Here is a 16,895-nt window from a genome sequence, read left to right on the forward strand (position 1 = left end):
TCTTAAAATTCAGAGAGTATAAAGTTGATAATGTGCTCATCCTAAAAGACTGAAGTGAAGTCTGTGGCAAAACTGAACAGTAGGGAATTGGCCACGTTCCTTCCCGTCGGGGTTTCTGGCTGTCGCAAGCCGACAGCAGAGATCTGGGCGGCAGAGGCCGTCGGCCGCAGGTAAGCGCGGCCGTCCCTCCACGCAGAGTGACGCTCACCGCAGGTGTCTCTCGCCCACAGACTCCGCCTGCAGCAGCGCCCCCGGCTCCGGGCCCAGCTCGCCCAACAACAGCTCCGGGAACGTCAGCGCGGAGAACGGGATCGCGCCCGCCGTGCCCAGCATCCCGGCCGAGGTCAGTGTGACGCGCTGCTGTTTCCCTGCCGTGTCCTGCACTGAGCGAAATGACCCCCTTTGCTCTTGCTCTTCACTCTTGAATTTCCAGTGTGGGGTCAGGGAAACGGGTAGGGGGTCATCCTGACAACCACCCACTTGGGCTTTGTCCTCGTACTGGTCCCAAACGTCTCCTTCAGATATTAACATGTCCAGATGTGTCAGGGAACAGCTCTGAGCTCGGTCTTTTCTCCCAGCCTCTCCTGGTTCTTGTTCCCTTAGGTGGTGTCATGGCACGAGCGCACGGTGGCTGGGGCTCTAGGCAGGCAGGACCCTTGCCGCTCAGCCTCCCGTGGTCCCCAGCGCTCTGCACGTGGCAGGGAGCGGCAGGCGTGTGGGAACAGTTGCAAGAACTGAAATGCTTGTTTTGTATTGAGCAATACGCAACTGAAACTGTGGGCCAGCAAGCCAAGGGTCAGGGCAGACTAGAGTGTCACCGTGGTCAGCTTGGCCGGGGAGCTGAAGCTGGAGGGAGGGAGCTTTGGAGGAATCAGGGGAACCAGGACTCTCAGGCCACAGGGTCAGCATCCCTGGTCCCCTGCCTCTGTAGACCCCGAAGGGTGCTGTGATCTGGGAGGGACATTGACAAACTAGAGTGGGGTCGGGAACTCTGGAGTCTCCCGGAGGGAATGATGTCAGGGACGCAGGCCGTTAGGGAGAGGAGGGTGGAGGGTGCTGAGCTGTCACGGTGCACCCCGGGTGACTCTCCCGGATCCTCACTCCACGCGCTCATCGCACCCTTTGATTCAAGGCGCCCTGTCTGTGTCCCACAGTGTGTCTGGCACCCTGTGCCAGAGCCGGGGCCCGGGACAGAGCCAGGTGGGAAGCCAAGGGCCGCATCTGCACGGCTCCCAGCTGACCCGGAGAGGCAGGCGCTGGCGGGGAGGCGCAGAGAGCGTGCACACGGCGGGCCTGGCTGTGGGCCCACAGGGGTGACCGCGTAGGGGACGGCTGCTTTGGCAGTGAGTTTTCTGATGAATTGAGCCAGAATCAACGTCTGGTGGGTGCAGCAGAGAGTTCTACTGAGTGGGAGGTTCTTTCCGAGTTCTCCCTCACTTACAGAAGGCTATAATTTATTAAATACAGTTATTTACTTTCCTTCTTAAATATTTAGCAATGAGTCCTGCCCTTCCCGAGGGTTGGCAGATCTCAGCTGGGACACACAAGCAGGGGCACTGAGCATTTTCATTTCAGATTCCTAGACTCTGTTTAAAAGGATTTTTAGGAACCAGGATTAGTGCTAAGAATGAATTTTGCCTGCTGCCTCTAGGTTGCCTAATCCCCGTTTTCTCTTATTTTTACTTATACATGTTTCTTTTGTTGCCTGTCTTTAGCCTACTGATCTAACACACTGACTGCCACACTAGAAAAAATTTTCCTCGGGGCCACAGTGTTTTATTACAAAAATAGAATAAAAACTTCAAAAACAAAATTATCCTTTCTAATTTAATGAAAAATTTTTTATTTTTTCTTGTTTTCTGTTGTGTGAGTTATATGCAACTTGAAAAATAGTTCGCGAAGCTCCCAAGGTGAAGAGATTTGTGAGTTACATGTGCTTCACGAGGCCCTGGGCTCAAAACTAGCGTGAGTTAAATACAACTCACATGGCAGTTCATGCATTAAGTACATATTTCGAGGATTAGTTTTAACAATCCTCCTCCGTAGGGCTGACGTCATCACTGAGGCCCACCGGTGATGCGCTGCAACCTAAAAGTTAGCTCCTCCCTGTGAGTGATGCCAGTTACATCTTGTTGACTGTGGTTAGAGATACTTATTTTTATTTAATACGGGCAGTTGTGCACATGATAGTTAATGTGGTAACAGTGCCTTATTTGGGTGGACCTAAATAAGTTATGTGTTAATTTTTACAAATCAAGTGATACGTAAACTAAGCTACTACAAATTAATAGACCATGGCAAAGAAATCACAAGAAATATAAACAGTACCGTTGTCCATGGTTCAAATCAGATGTTCATCCTCACGGGCAGAGGCAGTCTCCGAATAGTTGATCACACATGGGTGTCCTTTTGTCAAACGCTGTTAGAATCGGACGACTCTTTGAAGCTTCCGTGCTTCGTGGCCGGGCTGGCTCCTCCCTCTCAGGTGGAGCAGGGCACAAGCCCGCCCGGCACCAGGTGTCTTGTGCAGGTGGGGGGTGGCGGGAACAGGCTCCCAGCCTGGTGCTCTGTGCCTCCTTTCGCCATTGAGCCTGGGGAACCCTAGGGAAACACTCCTGTGTCTTGAAGACCCCCTGGGCCAGAGAAGCGCAGCATCCTCCACGTCCCCTCCCTGCAGGGGAGGAAGTGGGGCTCTGGGCGCCAGGGGGTGCTCTCCACATGCTGAGAGCACGGCTCCCGCGTGGCCGGTGCTCCCCCTCATCCCATCCCTGCGTGTTCAAGTGTGTACGGCAGGTGGCCCAACCTCAGCCCGTGGGCTTTCTAAGGAAGCCCAAGTGCCGCTGCCTGGGAAGCAGGTGACCACACACGGCGCACGGGGCTTGGAGCGGCCCCCTCCTGGGACGCCTCCCGCAGGGCTCTGCCCACAGTCAGCGGGCACCGCATGCCCCAGGGTTGCTCCTGCAGCCCAAACAACCAAGTAATTTTCAGAAGGCTGCTTATTGCTAAAGATAAATTGGGTAAAAAATAACCTTGGTTATAAAGGAAATTATAAGTTTGCAAACATTAGAATATCTCCTTATTTTATTCGCAAGTAATCGCAACACAGTAGAGTTGTGCTTTCCTGACAATGCCAAGCATTTTTTTCTAAAGCATAACTTACTGATATTTATGTCATTTTTGACCAACAATATTTTTGTCTAGGAAAAACACCTCTTTTAGTAGCCCATTAATTATTACTTACACAATTTAATGCATGCACAAGTCTAAAACTGTGCCCAGCGTTTTCTCTGGAATGAGAGGAATTTCCTTGTAAGTGAAGAAAGCTGTGACGTTCTGTTTTGCCCTACGACACGAGGATAGAAGTTTGTAAGGTTGAGCATTTTTTCATGTACTTGTTGGCCATTTGCATGCCTTCTTTTGAGAAATGTCTGTTCATGTCCTTTGCCCATTTTTGGATAGTATTATTTATTGTTTTGCTGTTGAGGTGTTTAAATTCCTTGCATATTCTTGATGTGCGTCCCTGGCCGGATGAATGGTTTGCAGGTATTTTCTCCCTTTAGCAGGTTGTCTCTTCACTCTGTAGAGTGTTTCATTTGCTCTACAGAAGCTTTTTAGTTTAACACAGTCCCATTTGTCTATTTTTGTTTTTGTTGCCTGTGGTTTTGAAGTCTTAGCTGTAAAATCTTTCCCAGTAGCAAGGTAGGGACTCAGCCTGAGCGTCCATCAGCGGATGCGTGGGCAAAGCAAACACGGCGTGCACACAGCAGAATGCTGTCCAACCATGAAGGTAGAATGAGATCCTGGTGCTTGCAGCAACATGGATGGAACTAGAGGTCGTTGTGTTAAGCGAAGTAAGCCAGGCACAGAAAGACAGATACCACGTGTTCCCATACGTGAGAGCTGAAAAGTTTGACCTCATGGCAGTGGAGGGTAGCATTGGCCATGTACTCACCACGCATGTCACTTTGGGTTGTGGACTCATCCGCCTGGCCCGCCCACTGCCATCATCGCAGCACAGTCTGTCCACGCCATTGCGAGTTTGTTTGGCGAACGTTTCCCGGGTATCTGCCGTGTGGGGGAATAGCGGTGAGCTTTGCGCTTTTTAGCAAAGCACTTTCATTTGCAAGAAGATGGTAAATAGCACGTGAGTCCCAGCCCTGAGAGACTCTGCTGCCGACAGACCCTTTCCTGTCTGTTGCTCTGATCCTCACTTTTGATGCGGCCGCTTCATCTGAGCCCACTTTTTAACAAGTACGTGATTCTATTAACGTAACTTATTTTTCTAACGCAACAATGTATCATAAGCAAGCATCCAAGTGATCACCAAGAAGGAGCATCCCAGCGTATCCTGCACCTGCCTTTACCTAACACGGACGTGCCGTCAGGAAAGCCGCTGCCCACTGCACGGCTGCCGGGGGCAGTTTCCTTAGCCCAGTTCTCAGCATGGCACCCTGAGAGTGGAGTTTTAGGATCAAAAGCTAGATCAGTTTTTAAGGCTTTTGACACGGATTGCCAAATTGTCCTGCAGAAAGTATGCCACTAATTATTAGCAATTTATAATCCACCTAGCAGTGTGTTTCTCTTTCTCTGGGCCAAGGTGTTATTATCATTTTTTAAAAGTCTTTGCCAACTGAATGGGTTTTAAGATATGTTTTTAGATTACCAATAATGCTGAGTATTTTTTCATGAATTTATTCCCTTTTATGAATTCTTTTGTCATTAGTCTTCTCTGCATACTTTTTCTCTGTTAATTGTTTGATTTGCCAGCTCTTTGTATGTTAACCTTCATCTGTCCCACACGCTGCCGATGCTGCTGTCTCCTCACCTGCCTTTCATGTGAATTTTTTTTAATCCAAAATTTTCTCCTGGTTTCTGCCTTTGATGTCATGTTTGGAAAGACGTTCCCAACTCCAAAAATACATTTTCAAATATATTACCCTGGCTTTTCTTTTGAGAGTTTTATGGTAAATAAGCAAATTGAATAAAAATGAACAAGACCATGGAGAAGATGACAGAGGACGAACTCCTACCGAGAGGAGCGAACTCGCAAGCCTGTTTTTGTGCTTGTGGTGTGATGTGCTTTTCAGTGTGACGCTTGCCCACTGCTGTAATCTGTCAAATGTGCGTTTGCACTGAGGTATCGCAAAATTCAGCGCGTCTGCCCGCGAGTGTGTTCCGCTGTTGCTTTCCTGGTGTGTGTTGCTCACGCTGCTGTATCAGACCCTGTGTGTGACGGTCATTGTGTGTTCTGTCCCCAGACCAGTTTGGCGCACAGACTTGTGACACGGGAAGGCTCGGTGGCTCCACTCCCTCTCTACACGTCGCCCTCCTTGCCCAACATCACCTTGGGGCTGCCCGCCACGGGTCCTTCCGCCGTAAGTCGCCCCCGTGGGCCTGAGAGACGGGGGGTGGCCGTGACGGGTCTTTCCTCCCGAGCATCCGCGGCTGTGCCTTGCAGGGTGCGGCCGGCCAGCAGGATGCTGAGAGACTCGCCCTCCCCGCCCTCCAGCAGAGGATCCCCCTCTTTCCCGGCACCCACCTGGCGCCCTACCTGAGCACCTCGCCCTTGGAGCGGGACGGCGGCGCGGCACACAACCCTCTCCTGCAGCACATGGTCCTTCTGGAGCAGCCGCCCGCGCAGACGCCCCTGGTCACAGGTGAGCACCGAGGGCCGTGGCCGCAGCCACCCTGGCTCTGAGCAGCCTCGGACCTGGTGTCTGCTTTTGGGAGAGGCAGGAGGATGCCTGTTTCCACCCCACGGTTTCTCTGTCCATGTGACTTAGTCGTCTTGGCTTCGACGACAAACCAGATCTCACAGCAAAGTCAGGTTGATGGAGTGACACTAGATGCCACCTGCAATTTTTCAGTGTCTTGAGAGGAGGCTGCTGGCTCTCGGATCTGGGTTTCAGTCTGGATGGAATCGAACAAGAGGCAGAAGCTCAGCACTGGCTCTGGTAGATGGTGTTAGCACCAGGAATTTCGTACAAACGTGCAGCTGTCTGAGGGCAGTTATAGTCAGAAAAATACAATTCAGAGAAAAATAAGAAATTTGTTACTAAATTTGCATAGCAACAACACTGTAAAAGTGTTGCCTGAGAAATGACGGAGCGTGTGGCATTTTCTATAAGATGAGGGAGGACCCCCACTGCACAGGCCACTTTGGCTTCCTAAAAATCTATTTATTCACAATTAAAAGCTAAAATATCCTCAGAGCTGTGCCTTGTAAACTCAGACATGGAACGTGGTCGAAAGCACAGGTGCTTGGCATGTCACAGACGGCAGCGCTGAGGTCTGGCTCTGGGTGGGTTTGGTCTTTTGGTTCTAGTTTGGTCTGGCGCATTTTGGTTTTGTTTTCTCGTCTCATGCGGGTCACACGCCCGTGTAGACAGGGACGCGTCTTCCCCAGACCTGGAGGCAGCATCTCACTGGAACCACACGGAGGAGCCTCATGTCACGCCCAGGCTGCTTTCTGCTCGTGTCCTGCCCTGTGCAGAGCTGAGGGGCCCACGGGACAGCCAGGGAGCGAGGCCGCCCTCGGGGGGCCGTCCTGAGCTCCGGGCAGCGACAGTGGTCGTGTGCGTCTCTCTCAAGGAGTTTGCCTGACATTGCGTCTGAGTCTGTTAGTGCCGGCATTGGACGGCGGGGTCTGACAGGTGCCTCAGCTTCTCTCCCCTGTCGTTTGTTAGCTAGAAAGGACGCCTGACGCTGTACTTCCTAGGGTTTGCTCCACACCCGTCTCCTCCCTTCTCTCAGTCGGTTTACTTGCACCATTACATAGCGCGTGTGACCTTGTGTAGCTCCAGGCCCTGGAAAGCAGCCTCTTTATAGAACTTCAGTAACAATTTTGCATAAATGTCACCTTTCCAGTAAATGTGCTGACCTCGGCTTCCCCTCGTGGTTGATGACGTGGCTTCTTCCCTTGTGTGCACTTGGTGGCCCTGTCCGTCCCAAGACCGTCTTGAGTTGGCGTTGGGACTCCCCGGTGCGCCTCGTCCCAGGCCCCGGCAGGCACAGCTGGCTCCTGTCTTGCCCTCCCACCGCCCCCAGCAGGCCAGGCCAGCCTGGCTCCCTCACAGCCTCCGTGCTGATGGGCACCACCCTCCGAAAACCCACAAGCCCCTTTTCTCCCGCACGGCCTCTGCCCGTTCCTGGGTAGTGGTTCTGCCCGTGCCCCAGCTCTGGCCTCAGGTCAGCGGTGCCAGGCAGACGCCTGCACCCCGGCGGCTTCCCACTCGGTGACCTCGGGGAGTCACTTAATCGCTGTGTGCCTCATTTTCCAATCTGTGAAATGGGCACACTGAGGTCTGCCTCACTGAGTGTGATGAGGATAAGAGGGTTGGGTGTGGTCTGGGCCCGGGCGTGACATGAGGCTCCTCCGTGTGGTTCCAGCGAGACGCTGCCTCCAGGTCTGGGGGAAGACCCGTCCCTGTCTACATGGGCGTGTGACCCGCACGAGACGAGAAAACAAAACCAAAATGCGCCAGACCAACACAGGACAGTGCCAGGCGCCGGGAGGCCCCTTAGGTGTTGGTCGCTATGGTTGTGGTAGTTGCTTTTGGTTTTGTTGTTCTCAATCATCAGGCCCCTGTGTCCCAGACCCTCCCGCCGTGAGCTCCCTGGGGTCAGGCTCGCGCAAACCCAGCCACCTCCAGCATGTGGCCCTGCGGCCTAGTCACTGACGTGACCCTTGACGCGTGTATGTGCCGAGACTTTGGAAAAACACTGAGGAAAATGTATTTTAGCTTCTCATTGTTTTCTGAGAATGGCCTTTTCAGTAGCACAGTAACCTTTAATCCCACAAATGCAGCGTTGTGTGACCGACTCCCTCGCTTCCCCGGTGACACAGTGTCACCCCCGGAGCATCTCCGTCAGCAGCTGATGGGTTCGGAAATACCTTCTTTAGGATGTGTGCCTTTTTGTTTCTTTTTTTTAGCTTCTTCAGGGAATAATTCTGCCCTTTGAGTTATTCACTTTAATTGTGCAGCCAAGCACTGATGATACAATTTAAGATGACACGTCTTCCTAGCAAGTGCGGGCTGGGTGAGAGGTGTTCCGGGGACGGCAGCAGAGGGCTCCTGACCAGGCGGGAGGGCAGGCCTGCGGGGCGCCATCTTGCCCTGTGCGTGCTCCTCCCATCTGCGTAGAGCGCGGCGCTTCCAGACGCTTGGGCGCCCCGTGGAGGGAGCAGAGGGACGCTGAGGGCACAGCCCACCCACTGGGCACAGCCAAGCCTGGCCACACACAGGCGCCCCGGCCACCCCTGGCTTCAGGTCGCCAAGGAGAGATGTCCCGGGATGTCCCCGGCACCCTTACAGCAGGCCGGCCACCAGCCCGTGGGCAGGGGCATCAGGCTGCTTCATGGGTGCCGCGTTCTGGGAGTGGCCCGTGCGGGGCCACCTAGAGCTAGGGCGTCTCGTCATTTGTCCTCACACCCAGCCAGACGCCCTTGACCGTGGGCTGTTTGTACCCTGAGCGATGTTTAGGGTTTACCCACCGCAGTTTACCAGGGGAACAGGATATCAGGGAGCAGGGAAGAGGGTTTGCTAGGCCCTTTTGCCCACAGAACCTTGGAGAAATGGTAAACTTCCTAACCCGACAATTTGCAAAAGGAAAAACGCAAACAGAGGAAAAGCATACGGAAGGAAAAATATTACTCAAAGCTACTTACAGGAATAGGTTGCGTTTTAAATCAAGATTCAGATACCAATTAAAGCAAGATCATCTCTTATCAAAACAGATCCTTGTAACCTAAAACTACGGGGTAGGTGAGGGTGTGAGGAAGCCACTGCAGAAAGCAGTTTCAACAGCATGTATCAGGGTTTTGTAAAGGGTTAATGCCATCTTTGTGCATAAAAGCAGTACATCAAGAGACCCGTAAAATGATCCAAACTCTAAGGACAACTTTTTCCCCTCACAACTTAGCTCCCGTGACAGTTGGGGAGGAGCCCCCTGCAGCACCCCAGGCCCCAGGACTGTGGCCTCCTCCTCAGCAGGCCATGGGCCCTGAGGGGTGGCCGTGCAGTGGCCGCTCTTGGGAAGGGCACGCTTGCTCCTTGAAACCTGCCACAGGGGACTCCCTACATGTCCTGCGTCAGCCTCGTGGTAGCAGACAGATGCACCCCCGTCTCTGCAGGCCTGGACCCAAGCCCGGGGTTCGGGAGGAGGCACGCGGGCTGCAGTGCACAGCCTGGCGGTCTCCGTCACCTACTGAGCAGCCCTCTCCCTCCTCTCTTCCTCCTCTTCCCTCTGCTGTTTTTTCCTCCATGTTATCTTCAGACTGGTATCTTTCAGGCCTGGGAGCTCTGCCCCTCCACGCACAGTCCCTGGTTGGCACGGACCGGGTGTCCCCCTCCATCCACAAGCTGCGGCAGCACCGCCCGCTGGGGCGCACGCAGTCGGCCCCGCTGCCCCAGAACGCCCAGGCCCTGCAGCACCTGGTGATCCAGCAGCAGCACCAGCAGTTCCTGGAGAAACACAAGCAGCAGTTCCAGCAGCAGCAGCAGCTGCACATGAACAAGGTGGGTTTGCCAGCGCTGCTGCACGGGGCACCCTGTGCTCTGCAGCCTCACTGGCCAGCATCGGCCCTGCCCACCGTCCGCCCTGCCCACCGTGGCCGAGGCCTGGAGGCATAGAAGGGAAATGTTGAACATGCGCTCTGGCCGTGCAACAGAGCTGGGCAGGGGGAAGCTTTGTGGAACTTGGGCTCAGGGCAGTTCAGCTGCAGCAGGAAGCCCGGGCCGTCCCCGTCCGCAGGCGTAAGTGCAGCTGGGCCGCCTCGTGCCCAGGGCGCGTTTGAGTCAGAGCTTGGTGTGCTGCACTTGGGCGAGTCTTGGGTTTACTAAGGTCACTTACTGAGTGTGTCTTTAAGCAAAGCTACACCCGAAGCCCCAACTGTGCGAGAGTGTGGAGTCCCAGAGGCACGTGTTCTCGGTCACGTGGTGCGCATAACATGACTGCTTGTTGGGGGACGTTGGCAGAGGCCGTGTTGGGCCGCGGTCAGCCCGCAGAGGTCTGCGTCCCACGAAGTCCTGGCCGCCACTCGGGTCGGCGCTCGGGAGGAAGGGGTGGAAGGTGGTGCGGTGATGCTGGTTAATGGGGAGGGAAACAAGGTCTGAATACGCTTTTAGCAAATGCGGACGTTTGACGTCAAGTGTCCTCAATATTAGAGTGAGATGAGCTGTTTTGAAAATAGTCCGGCAGTTCCTCAGAAGGTTAAACACAGCAGCCACGTGGCCTTGCAGCTCTGCAGAAAGCAGACACACGGGCACACGAAAACCGTCCCTGATGTTCATTGCCATGATGGCCACGCCCTGGAAACAGCCCAGGCGTCCCTGCAGTGACGGGGGTCAGACAGACGTGGCCTGTCCGTGCCGTGGGACGTCATTCCGCCCTGAGAAGGAATGAGGTTCTGACACGCGCTGCTGCGTGGAGGCGCCTTGAAAGCGTTGTGCCCAGTCCAGCAGGCCTGTCACAAAGACTGCGCAGGACATGCTTTCATTCACACACGTGTCCGGAGCGGACACGCCCAGCGAGGCAGGAAGCAGGTCAGGGGTTCCCGGGGCGGGGTGCCAGCGGGCACCATGCTTCTCCTAAGGATGATAAAACGTTCTAAGATTAGATGTGGTGATGGTTGCACAACTCTGAAACAGGCTAAAAATGGCTGAATTATATAATTTGAAAGTGTGAATTTTATGGTATGTGAATTGCATCTCAGTGAAGTTACAAGAATAAAAGGTTGAGATGATGGGAGGGGAACGTGTCGGGGGGACGTGGAGAGGCCTGGCGGGTTTGGCGAGGGACGGATCGTTTCCCCACGGTGTCTCTGCCGCGCGGGCTCCCACCCTGCCTCCAGCCGGGCCTGGTCCCGGGGCCTCTGCCCTCAGCAGGGGCAGATCGCCTGCCGTTTCCCGGGAGAGTGAGAGGCTGCGGAACGGATGAGGGAGCAGAGAGGTTTCCTGGCGTGAGTGGGCGGCGTCCCTGTACGGGTGCAGGGGGTATGTGAGGAGGGAAGCCCCCCCCATCTGCCACCTTGTCACAGGGGTGACGCTGCGTCCAGCCGCCCAGACCGCAGCACCGTCAGCTCCCTACTCCTGCCTGGCCTGCAAGCCCCCAGTCCCAGCCCAGGACGGGGTCTGCCCGGCCGGGGTCGAGGGCGCCGAGTGCACGGCATCCAGGACCGTGGGGTGGCCTGGGGGTGGAGCCACTGCAGCCCCAGTCCGTGCCCGTGTGCTCTGTGGCAGGGACGGGGCACATGGCAGGGGACACCCTTCCCCCGGGGCGTGGCTCCTGCGTGGCAGGTGCCCACCGTGCAATGCCAAGCAGGCGCACACCCTCAGCCCCCCGTGGCCCCACAGGCCCGGGCGCCAGACAGCGTGTCGGGAATGGGCCCGGCAGCCCCCTCACCGGGACAGGAAAGGCACTTGGCGTGGGCGAGCCAGGAGCCTGCCAAGCGCCGTTCCTGGTTCCTCCCGAGTGTGGAAAGCACTTCACGTTCGCCCTTCTAATGCCTGCGCAGGGCTGCTAATCTGATTATGTCATTATCTGAGTAACAGGGTAGGAGGTTTGAGGAAGACGGGAAACACCTATGCACACGCCGTGTGCTGGTAAAAGGAGCGATTCAGAGCCTGGGTAATCTCCCTGGGTTTTGTTACATGATTGATTTACGGGAGCGGGTGACAGTTGATTGAAACGCTTATACAGTGTTTTCCTGGGACGCGCAGGAAGACAGGGCCTTACCCAGCACCGCCCAGCGCTGACGTTCCTGCCCTTCCTCCCGGGGGCGATGCTCCCTGGGGCTTGTCCCCCGAGGGCGTCTGCCCAGCTCTGGCAGCTGCGTGGAAGCAATTCCACCTGCACCGCGGCTCCTTGCGCCCATGCCTGCTGTGCGGGCACTTCAGAAGTGTCCCTCAGAAGCCTGCCAGCAGCCGGCGTGTCCACTCTGGTTTTCCCGAGGTCCACGCCGGGAGAACTGCCCCATTCGGCTCAGAAAACGCTACGAGGCAGATGAGAGCCCCGAGCAGGGGCCCTTAGCGTCCCTCAGGCCCGTGCGGGGGCGGTGGCCGGCCATCTGGCTGTGCCTTGGCGTCTGTGTCGGTGTGCAGGTGCCTGCGGTGGCCTGTAATAAAGGTGTGCTGTGAAAAGGGACTTTCTGGAGAACGCGTGCCACAGAGACAACTGGAGCTTTTGAACTCGGAAGTGAAACTGCCCCGTGTCTGCTGCCGCGTCCCGACCTGACCTCAGGGTGTCCGGCTCGTGTACGTGGGAAGTGAATGTTCAGGCGATACGCCCTTTTGTTTCTCCTAAGAAAAGGTATTTGAAGGCGTCCTCTACCGCCGGACTAGAGGCCTTTCTGCCAAACGCTGTCCGCACGGCGATTTCGGACACCACCCGATCCCTGGCCCTGTGGAGCTGAGGGCTCGGTCTGCGTTCCTGGGGGGGGGGGGGAGGAATTCCCTTTAACATGACATTCTCGGTTCTGAACGTGAAAACCTGGACCCGCCTCCTGGGTGGTCTAATTATGAGTGTGTCCAGTAGCTTCTAAGTACTGGCCGTTTACCAGTTTGGTTTTGGCCCTGAACTCCAGTCTGACTTTTTTAAAATGTATTGTCCCAAATATGGAACAATTGTAATGTTGTAATGGGGCTGTCGGTGCCCAGAGGGCCTGTGACTGCAAAGGGCTGACTTGTTTGTGGGTTGCTGCTGCCACGTTGCGGCCACGCTGCTGTGGCAGCCTCACCTCCTGGGGCCAGCTCTGCAGCGTGTCCCCGGCCACAGCATGGCCAGTGAGCGGCAGAGCTGGGGTCACCGTGGGAGAGAGGAAGAGACAGGCTTTGTCTGTGGCCGAAGCCCGGGGAGGCCGGCCACACACGCGCCTGCGTCAGTGCCGGGCCCCACAGCAAGGGCTCTGACGCGGCGGCTGCCGTGGCAACACCCTCCCGGCCGCCCTCTGGAGGACCTGGCAGAGCCATGGCCACGCCCCGGGGCCTCCAGGAGGCCTTTGCCTCAGCTGAGCTTCTCTGCCGTGGATGCCCCGAGTGTCTTGGCCCAGAGGCCTCTGCCCTTACGAGGAGACCCTGGGAAGGCGCCCCGTGAGGGGACCGCTCCAGCCCACGCTGCCACACTCCCCTGCCTGTGCTTGGCCTCGGCGCAGCCTTGTTCCTGGGCCACGGCCGTCTCCCACTCTTCCTCCTCCTCCTCTGCAGCCCCGGGCTGCACTAGTGGGGTCCCACCTCCAGGGAAGCCCCCTAAGAGAGTGGGGGGAGGGGACGCCACACCCCCAGGCAGACCTGGGAGAAGAGGCTGCACTTTCCTGGTCCTGGAGGCGCGAGCACCACGGTGCACAAGGAAGCGAGCAGGAAATTAGGAAAAGTCCGAGGCTCTTTAACAGTCAGGCCCTCCCGCTGCCGTGTGTAGAGGGCTGGGGAACGCACCTGGCGAAGGCCTGCAGCGTCAGGGGCAGCCAGCACCTCCTGCCCTCGTGGCCCCGGGGATCTGAGCCTGCCCTGCATCCTCAGCCCGTGGTCTGCACTCCTGTTCGTGTCCCAGTTCTGCTGCCGCTCGCCTCACACCTGCATGTCCAGGGCAGAAGGCTCCGTTCCCCGGAGGCCAGGCCACCCATGTGTCTGTCCTGGCTGCCACCTTCCCTCCTGCCCATCCTCCTCAGCTCCGCGCTGCCTTCTCCAGAGAGCTTCTTCCAGGCCCTCCTTTATGCGGAGTCCTGCACTCCTTGCTCTCCCCGCAAAGCACTTTGCTGCAGGAGCCTCCCAGCCTCTCAGTGAGCCTCCCGCAAGCCACTCAGCAAACCACATCCTGTCACCCTCAGACCGCGCCAGGCCCTGGGGGGCGGCAGGAACTGAGAGCCCCAGCGACCGTGTGCGGAGTGGTCCTGCTGGGAATGCCAGGTGCCGACGTCCCCTGTGAGATGCGTGGCTTCGTGAGGCACTGGGCACGCACAGGGACAGCAAGGCCCACCAGGCCCCCTGTCCCCACCGAGGCAGCCTTGGGAGATTCCAGGGCACACTCTGATGTCACCATCAGAGTTTGGGGGTCAACTGTATCAGATGACACCAGTCCCCCGCCCTTGCTTGTAGCCTTTTGTGCCTCAGCCCTGCCAGCTCCTGCATCTCCAGAGTGCCCTGCAGTCAGCGTCACACACCGCTGTCCACCTGGCCCCCACCTGGAGGCCTCCACGTCCCCATCCACCTGGCGGATGTTGGATGCGTGGTTGCTGCGTGCCGTGTGGATAAGTCAGAGAAGGTCCCTCCCTCGTGTGAATTGCAGACTGCTGGGAGGTGGACAGATACATGGGCAGCCACGACACTGCAGGAAATGCCATGCTGGGGATGGCACAGAGGGCCACGGGATGGGGGGGAAGGGTCACCTCGCCCCCATTTGGAGGGTCGGAGAAGCCTTCTGGAGAAAGCAGCATGCGCTGGAGGCCTCAGTAGCCACGGGGAGTGGCAGGGCTGAGGGACGCAGGGAAGCGTGGCTGGGTGAGAGCCGTGCATGGCTGGGGGCGGGGAGGCTGCAGATGAGCAGGGCCAGATGGCGGAGGAGCCCGGGAGGAGCACGCACGGGGCTTTCAGCAGGGGGCCGAGAGGCCAGCCGGCCATCTGAAAGCTCGCCCCCACTGCCGCTTGGAGGAAAGGTGGGAGGGTGGAAGCTAGAGGCCACGGCCGCAGTGCGGGCAAGAGGGGCCCTGGGGGGAGGCTCGGGAGGGCACTCGGGTGAGCCGTGCATAGCAGTGCTCGGCTGCGTGGGAGCAGGAGGCACGGGGTGAGGCCTGGTGGCTGGCCGGGGGGGAGGCCCCGTTTGCCAGGGGAGATGGAGGTGGGAGGCAGAGGCTTAGAAGAGGCTGCCGAGTTCAGCCAAGGTGTCTAGCGAGCCGTCAGCTCTGGAAGTGAAGAGCGAGTCCAGGCCCCACGCAGGAGGCGGCGGCCCCAGGAATCTGTCGCAGGAAGAGATTGCCCAGGGTGGAAACGAGCCCAGGACGCGAGACTGAGGCGTGAGCGGGCGGGGAGTGGGCAGAGGGCAGAGGGAAGCACCTGCCACCTGCTCCACGCGGAGGCCACGGGGGGAAGTCGTGGCGTGTCCCTGGGATCCAGCGACAGGCGCTGTGGACACAGGTCTCCTTGGCTGGGTGTCGGGCGGAGCGTTTCTCTCAGCAGCTGCGGCTGTGAGGTCAGCGTCGGCCTCTCTCCTCCGTGCCCACGCTGCCCTCAGCAGGCACGGGCGTCGTGTTCTCTGTACCTGACCCCGCAGGAGTGCTGAGTGCACGCCAAGTGCCTGTGTGTCCTCCCCTGGGCCGGGTCACCCTGACCCTGGGCCGGGACCCGGCTGGGCGTCATTTCCTCAGCACCACGGACAGCGCCCGAGGTCTCTGTCCTGTGGGGACGTGAAGGCACCTGCCGGCCTTGGTTTCAGGTGGCAACGTGCCCTCAGAGTCCTTCGTGGTTTGCTCCTGAAGTGTGGGGTCCGTGCTGAGCCCAGTTGCCCCGGATCACGCTGAATTTCGTTGTCACTCTGGGTTGCAGATTATCCCCAAGCCGAGCGAGCCAGCCCGGCAGCCCGAGAGCCACCCCGAGGAGACAGAGGAGGAGCTGCGCGAGCACCAGGCGCTGCAGGACGAGCCGTCCCTGGAGCGGCTGTCGGGGCGGAAGGAGCCGCTCGCTCTGGCCGGCGTGCAGGTCAAGCAGGAGCCCGTCGAGAGCGACGAGGACGAGGCGGGGCCCCCGCGGGAGGCGGAGCCAGGCCTGCGCCAGCCCACGGAGCAGGAGCTGCTCTTCAGACAGGTGACTGCGGGCGCGGAACACCAGGAGCTAGGGACACAGCGGCCACCCACGGTCCCCATCCCCAGCGTCCTCTGCACAGTGACCACAGAGGGCTGGGGGGCTTCCTTCCGCTGCCCCGGCCAGGGCCTCACCCGCCTCGTCCTGGCCAGGGCGGGGCAAGCGTGGCTTCTGTGCTACGTTAGCCACACCTGGGGGGTCCCGGACGTCTGCCCACCGTGGGTGTCAGTGTACCTGCTTCCTGCCAAACACGGCCCAGATTCCCAGGGATGGGCTTCCTTCCGGTCTATAAGCTGCAAATTAACACGGAATCCAAGTGTTAGTGGGACTTGGCATAATCGCTGAAGGTGAGGAAAGGGAGATTGATTTATTAATTGATCAAAAATGTAGGCAGGGTTTGATCAGAAACCAGGACGTTTTGGGGTCAAGTAGTTGCTGGAGACCAGCCTTACAGATCCAGAAAAATGTGTGATTTGGGTACCCAGAGCCAGTAAGCTTCTAGGGCACTGACACACAATAACCAGACTTATAAGAGACTGATAAAGAAACCCAGTGAGTGATTTGTTAATTTCCAGTGAAAAATGAAGCTACCAAGTCAACAGAAATACTTAGGACAGTTGGGCAGCAAGTTGGTGTCACTGCAGAGGTTGCTTTTTCCAATAAGCAGGAAATGAGCCAGGGGAGCCAGAGCAAGGGAATTGGGTCTTGCTCTATTGCCCAGGCTGGAGCGCAGTGGTGTAGCCGGCTCACTGCACCTGGAACTCCTGGGCTCACCCTCTCAAAGTGCTTGGATTATAGGCGTGGGCCACTGTGCCCAGCCTAGACTGCTTCGTTCTTCTCTAAAGTTTTAAAATGTTCCACCTTGTGGATGGGCGCGAAGCCTTGTACCCTGGGAGCGCTGGGCCCAAATCTGCAACCCACGGGGCAGCTCTCTGATGTCTCTGGAGGCTGCTTGGCGGGGGTAGGCCACCCTGTCCCTGTCCCTGGAGGCTGACTTGATGACGCTTTTTCCAGTTGTCACTCAGGGTGGCCCATGTCTGATTTCTGGGGTCACTGCATTTGTACCTCAGGCACTAAGCAATACTGTACGGGGTCGCGTCAAACACT

The 16,895-nt window shown here is 57.4% G+C and overlaps 1 protein-coding gene across 15 annotated transcripts in view; it reads left to right on the forward strand.

Moving 5' to 3' along the window:
- Window positions 1-16,895, forward strand: part of HDAC4 (histone deacetylase 4) — a 256,229-nt gene that overhangs the window by 194,739 nt on the left and 44,595 nt on the right. For 10 of the 15 annotated variants that reach the window (XM_045558639.1, XM_045558649.1, XM_045558643.1 and 7 more), the window contains 5 exons: window positions 231-343; window positions 5,259-5,375; window positions 5,459-5,657; window positions 9,277-9,518; window positions 15,534-15,791. In XM_045558639.1, the coding sequence (XP_045414595.1) occupies window positions 231-343; window positions 5,259-5,375; window positions 5,459-5,657; window positions 9,277-9,518; window positions 15,534-15,791 (929 nt within the window). The remainder of the gene's footprint in view (window positions 1-230; window positions 344-5,258; window positions 5,376-5,458; window positions 5,658-9,276; window positions 9,519-15,533; window positions 15,792-16,895) is intronic. The other 5 variants (XM_045558642.1, XM_045558644.1, XM_045558650.1 and 2 more) reach the window with 3 other exon arrangements.

Source organism: Lemur catta, chromosome 8, assembly GCF_020740605.2.
Source record: "Lemur catta isolate mLemCat1 chromosome 8, mLemCat1.pri, whole genome shotgun sequence".
In the NCBI taxonomy this organism is placed as follows: domain Eukaryota; kingdom Metazoa; phylum Chordata; class Mammalia; order Primates; family Lemuridae; genus Lemur; species Lemur catta.